The 5733-nt window shown below is 46.3% G+C and overlaps 1 protein-coding gene across 1 annotated transcript; it reads left to right on the top strand.

Moving 5' to 3' along the window:
- The first annotated feature begins 262 nt into the window (after positions 1-262).
- GARIN3 (golgi associated RAB2 interactor family member 3) lies at positions 263-3339 on the top strand. The gene is made up of 2 exons (XM_077137520.1): positions 263-992; positions 1721-3339. Exons 1-2 carry the CDS (start codon positions 369-371, stop codon positions 3218-3220), a joined length of 2124 nt encoding a protein of 707 aa, XP_076993635.1. The 5' UTR covers positions 263-368; the 3' UTR covers positions 3221-3339.
- Positions 3340-5733: the final 2394 nt, after the last annotated feature.

Genomic DNA, 5733 nt, shown 5'->3' with positions numbered 1-5733 from the left:
CAGAAACAATGAATATATTTATGAAAGTGGAATTGTTTCTGAATTATGCATTCAAACATGTAAATTAAAAAGAAGATCCAAAAAAAACATCTCTCGCTAGCCCATCCAGATGTCCACCTGTCCTTGTGAAGGGGGTGGTTTGGTGGTTTGTTTGGGAGAGGCTGGTGGCCCTACCCTGAGGAGGTGGCTGCTTGGAGGCTGGGACAAAGGGCTATGTGATGGTGACAGGTCACAAAGGACAGTAGGGGATAAATGTGATGGTGCCAGGCAATTTAGGCAGAAGTCCTGGAGGGAGATGGGTGGTTGATTTTGCTCCCTCTCTTGGGGATGCGATTTGTGTCTGCAGAGCTGTCCTGAATGAAGAGACCATGAGCAGTGAATGTCCTTTACCTTATTACACCGCCCAAAGCTACCGATCAATGGGTGTGTTCAATACATCAATGGGAAACCTGCAACGACAACTGTACAGGGGAGGAGAATATGAGATTTTCAAATATGCACCAATGTTTGAAAGTGATTTTATTCAAATCAGCAAAAAAGGAGAGGTAATTGATGTACATAACCGTGTGAGAATGGTGACCGTGGGCATCACATCCACCAGCCCCATCCTCCCGCTACCTGATGTCATGCTGCTGGCCCAGCCAGCGAGAGTCTCTGAAGAGCACAAGGAACTTGGCCGGACTGTGAAGGGAAGAGGCCGGAGGCCTGCAAAGACCTTGGAGCTCACCAGGCTGCTTCCCTTGAAGTTTGTCAAGATGTCCATACATAATCGTGAGAAACAGCAGCTACGCCTGAAACTTGCCACCGGCCGTACTTTGTATCTGCAGCTGTGTCCCTCTTCAGATGCCCAAGAAGACCTCTTCTGTTATTGGGAAAAGCTCGTTTATCTGCTGAGACCACCAGTGGAGAGTTACAGCAGCACCCCAACCCTCCAAACTGGGGATACACTGATCACACCCACATGTTTGACAGAGGATGATGGAAGTCTAGAGGTAAGCAACCAGGAACTCAAAAAATGGAGATAGGTGATTTGGGAGAGCAGCTAAAAGCAGGTCCAACAAAGTCTTTGGTACTCTCTGAGGCTCACCTGTGAAACGTGTTGCATTTAAAGGGCTCAGAATCAAATGAAGCATCACAAGGGAACATAACACATTGGGGAGGTCCCAAGAGCTTCTCAGAAGTGTCCTACAAGGCTGAATTTCAGCAAGCCCTTACATATCAGCTGCTCTCCTCTCTCCCCAATATGTTTCCCTCTACAGCATCCTATGATCCAATCCCTTCTTGAACACTTATTATCTCACCGTAGGTAGTTTCATCCATTGTGGAGGCATTTTTAACAATTAGAAAATCCTTTCTTCCTTTGAGTCATGATTTGTCTCTCCCTTATTGCCATGCACTGATTTGGCGTGGGGGTGGGGTGGGGGAGTAGTACAACCCAAGCAAAGCGTACACACATGCTCAATTTCTTGGCAGTATTAAAGTGTAAAGACTGAGGAATTATCCTAGTGCTTTCCCTGGTACTGGAATTGTCAAGTAAAGCTGAGTGACCATTTGACAGGGGTGCCATAGATGGCATTCTTACATCAAATGTACTTGATGATTTCCAAGGTTCTTCTAATTGTAAGCCCTTGAATTGCTCACCTCCGGGTTGAGAGAGGAGCAGAGTGTTCTGGTCTCACTTTTTGTCTTATCTCCCCTGTTTCTCCTTCCGTTGGCACAGAGCACAGTGACCCCTGGAGAAGGGGATCAGGGTGAGGTCCGACTTCACGAGTTCCACGAAGTATCTGGAGCTACCTCGGCTGCTTATGCTGGGGGAGAGGGAATTCAACATGCTTCCCGTTCTTCAATAAAGAAATCTCTAGGGCCTGCCAGCAAAGGGGCAGCAGCGGGCATGGCAGTAGCTGGGACATCCGCAGGCTCCGCAGGAGGCGCCGCGCTGGCAGGGGCAGCAGGAGGCTCCGCAGCAGGCCTGGCGGTCGCAGGAACATCAGCAGGCTCCGCAGGAGGCGCAGCGCTAGCAGGGGCTGCAGCGGGCTCCAAAACAGGCATCGCGGTCGCAGGGACAACAGCGGGCTCCGCAGGAGGCGCAGCGCTAGCAGGGGCAACGGCGGGCTCCGCAGGAGGCGCGGCAATAGCAGGGACAATGGCGGGCTCCGCAGGAGGCGCAGCGCTGGCAGGGACAACAGCAGGCTGCGCAGAAGGCGCAGCGGCAGCACTAGCGGGGACAACAGCAGGGACCACAGCAGGCTCTGCAGGAGGCACCGCGGTCGCAGGGGCAACAGCAGGCTCGGCAGCAGGTATGGCCGTAGCAGGGACAGCAACTAAACCTGCAGCAGGCTCGATGAGCAAGGCAGCAACCAAGTCCAAAGGACCAAGACAGGCAAATACCAAGGACCCAAGAGAAAGTGGGTCCAGCAAGACCATGGCAGCTGCTGCCAGCATATCTTCAGAGGGTGTTAACACGGCCTTGGCTGGTGCCACAAGCAAAATTTCAGTGGCTTCCAACTTATCAGTGGTGGCTTCCACTGTCACCCCAAGCAGCAGCTTGAGTGTGGTGTTTGTGGAGACTACCAGCAAGCCTGCTACGGGAGAAGCTGAACCACCCCTTCTCTCAACCTTGCAGAGTGAAGGGTACATGAGTGAACGGGATGGAAGCCAGAGGGTCTCCCATCCTGGGGCTGAAACCAGGAAGGAAAACAAAGAAAGAAGAGAGAAGGACAGACATGCCACTAGGAAAAGTTCCAGACACCACAAGGCAGGTGAAAGTCACCATAGGACAGGGGGGCGCAAATCAAGCCGAAAATCATCTTCTCACCGCTCCGTGTCCAGCCAGGGAGCCACGAGAGACGACAAAAAAGAAAAAGGTCGCAGCAGCCGAAGGCGCAGAGGACACAGCTCCTCCTCTCACAAAGGCGTCAGCCGCAGCCCCTCCGGAAAGGAGTCTAGGACAGCTCCCAAACTAGGGAAGAGCCAATCTGCAATTAGTTCAGGCTCTGTAAGTAAGAAACCCAGCAGGATTGGTTCATTTTTGAGGAGCCTCAGAGTCATTACAGGTTCAAAAGCACTTGATAGAGACGTGGATGTTGTGGCTAAGACTGTGGAAAGGTACAACGTAGAGACCACCATGGAGAAAGCACAGTATGGCGAGGAGCTGGATATTTGTGGAACCATGACATCTGAGACCACGGAGACAATCATCTTTGAGGCCAAATCCATTTAAAGAGAAGCCAGAGCAGGAAGCTAGATAGTTCCAGAGCTCCAGGAACTGTCCCTAGAGAATCAATTCCAGCTTTCTCTACTGAAGTTTAAATAAAGGAAGCCATACAACGTCAAAGAAAAGCTGTCTTCTCTTTGAATTTCGATGCCCCATAGCCTGATGGTGACTTCACAGTGGATTCTGTGATGTCAAATGGGAGGCAGTCTGAGACCCCTCGCCTCCAGCCAAGCAGAGCCCCAGGCTCTGCTCTGCCTCAACCCCTTTCTGCCTTTGATTCCTCATGGCTATGGCTAAAAGTCACAGACTGTGTGCCAGCTGGCAAGCACTGTCACTGCCATCTCTCCATCCCCTTCCTCCTCTTCTCCCTAAAGTTTCCTGACAATGGACAGTCATTCTGGTCCATAGATGAAACGAAGACAGAACTCACATTCCGTTTGGGGATATTCAGAGAAGGGAGGAGGAGGGATGGCAGCATTTGTAGGCAATCAGAATGGCAATGCCATCTAGATCAGAAATTGGCAGACCACAGCCCCAAGGCCAAATCTTTCTGGCTACCTGTTTTTTTTTTTTTACATGAGCAGGCACCGGAAATTGAACCCGGGTCCTCTGGTATGGCAGGCTGGCTAACTGTTTTTGCAGTAGCTGTGTTGGAACAGAACCATGCCCAAACATTTACTTAATGATTTAACACTAAAATAACAGATTTGAGTAGTTGCATTAGAGATAGTATGACCCAAAAAGTCTAAAATATTTACTATTTGGCCCTTTTCAGAAAGTTTGCCAACCCCTGATCTAATCTTAGCAATTCCCCTCCCAGATCTTCAAACACACACGCTTTCCAGGAGACAACTGGGAAAATGTTTATAGTAAAACAATTTATAATAGCATAACCCTGGCAACAGTTCAGATGTTCATCAAACGAGAGGTTGAATAATATACAACAGTGTGTTATGAATAGTGTGAATGAATAGTAGCTCTACATGTTAACATGGGTCAATCTCACATGTTGAGTGATGAAAGCAAGTCAGAAAAATACACGATAGCATTTCATTTGTGGAACAATTGAAAACAAGATCAATATGTTTGGGTGCATGTTTGCTAAAAGTGTAGCTTTTAGCAATGATACAATTCAGGATAGTGGATATCTGGAGAGTGAAGGAGGGAAATATGAGCCAGGAGGCACGCATAAGGGCTTTAACAGAAAAGGAATTTTGTTTGTTTCTTAAGCAAGGGAGTATGTCCAGGAGAATTTTATTGTATCTCTTTTATTGACATATTTGAAATCAGGAGGGTTTTTAAATCCCTGTTGACTAGGTGACTGTTGTGATGTCATTATCACTGCCTTAGTAATACCTTAACTTATTTATGTCATGTTTTCCTTTCTATCTGTGCACAAGAGTGTTATATGACAAAATCTGAAAAATCTCTTTCAATAAATATAAAATAAAAACTCAAAGTGACATAAAAAGGATATTTAGAACAGAGGAAAAAAATAATAGAGGGAACAGAAAATGTTTAGATATATTGTTAGGTGATAGTGGAATAATCCAAAATCCTGTGTACAAAATAGCTATGGAATTTCTTTTTCTTTTTCTTTTTGTATGCTTGTGGGGTGGGAGTCACATTTCATTCTTTTCTTTTCCATGTGAATAGTCCATTACTGCAGCACCATTTGTTGAATTTTTTGTTTGTTTTCTTGTTTTTTTGGAGTGCAGGAATTGAACCTGGGTCCCGCTCATGGCAGGCAAAAATCGTATCATTTTTGAACTACCCATATACCCCTAGCTATGGAAAAACTCCAAAAAATAAAAAAATTATACCACATAGGAAATGGGATTATAAATTTTAAAACTTTGAAAATATATACGCATACATTGTAGAAAATAAATCACTTCATCTTTTCAATTTAAACAAATGTTATGAAAAGTCATTAAATCTTTAACAACGGATGGTAAAAGTTGGATTTGAGAAAAATGATCCTCATACACATGAGGAACCATGTGTATTCATATGAGCCTAAGAAGCAACTGCCCAGCCTTTTAATTCTTTGCTTATTCTCCTCTGGGAAGATAGTTCTGTACTATGACAGAAGTTGCATTTCAGGCAAAACTTCTCCATGGAGCAAATGCATTTGGTGGAGGTGGAAAAGCTAAAAAGTGAGGGACTCTGGGAGGATTGGTGGCTAAGGAATGTTAGGGGTAGCCCTTCGCAGGCTGCTCTGGTGGTAGCTGGAAAATCTCACGTGTGAGTTCCACTATTCAAAGATCAATAGATGCTGAGGACCAAGACATTCCAGGGGTTGAGTCTTGAAATTACGGGAAGGGCAGAGAAACACGGAGAGGCAACTTCTCAAATTTTGGAGAAGACCCCAGGGAATGTGAGGGGTTGGTCTATGAGGTAGAGGGGAGAAGAAAGGGGAAAACTTTTCGAAGACTTTGACCCAGAATCTCCAATGTATAGCTATGTATGTACATGATATATGCTATGTATATATCATAGCAACTTGAGGTTGAACT

This window comes from Tamandua tetradactyla, chromosome 20, assembly GCF_023851605.1.
Source record: "Tamandua tetradactyla isolate mTamTet1 chromosome 20, mTamTet1.pri, whole genome shotgun sequence".
Lineage (NCBI taxonomy): Eukaryota > Metazoa > Chordata > Mammalia > Pilosa > Myrmecophagidae > Tamandua > Tamandua tetradactyla.
This window is presented reverse-complemented; position numbering and strand designations above follow the sequence as displayed.

Excerpts from the sequence above, each read along its gene's own strand:
- GARIN3 (XM_077137520.1), top strand. The coding sequence starts at position 369 with ATGAGCAGTGAATGTCCTTTACCTTATTACACCGCCCAAAGCTACCGA. Across the intron at positions 993-1,720 it reads AGGATGATGGAAGTCTAGAG|AGCACAGTGACCCCTGGAGA; the intron begins GTAAGCAACCAG and ends CCGTTGGCACAG.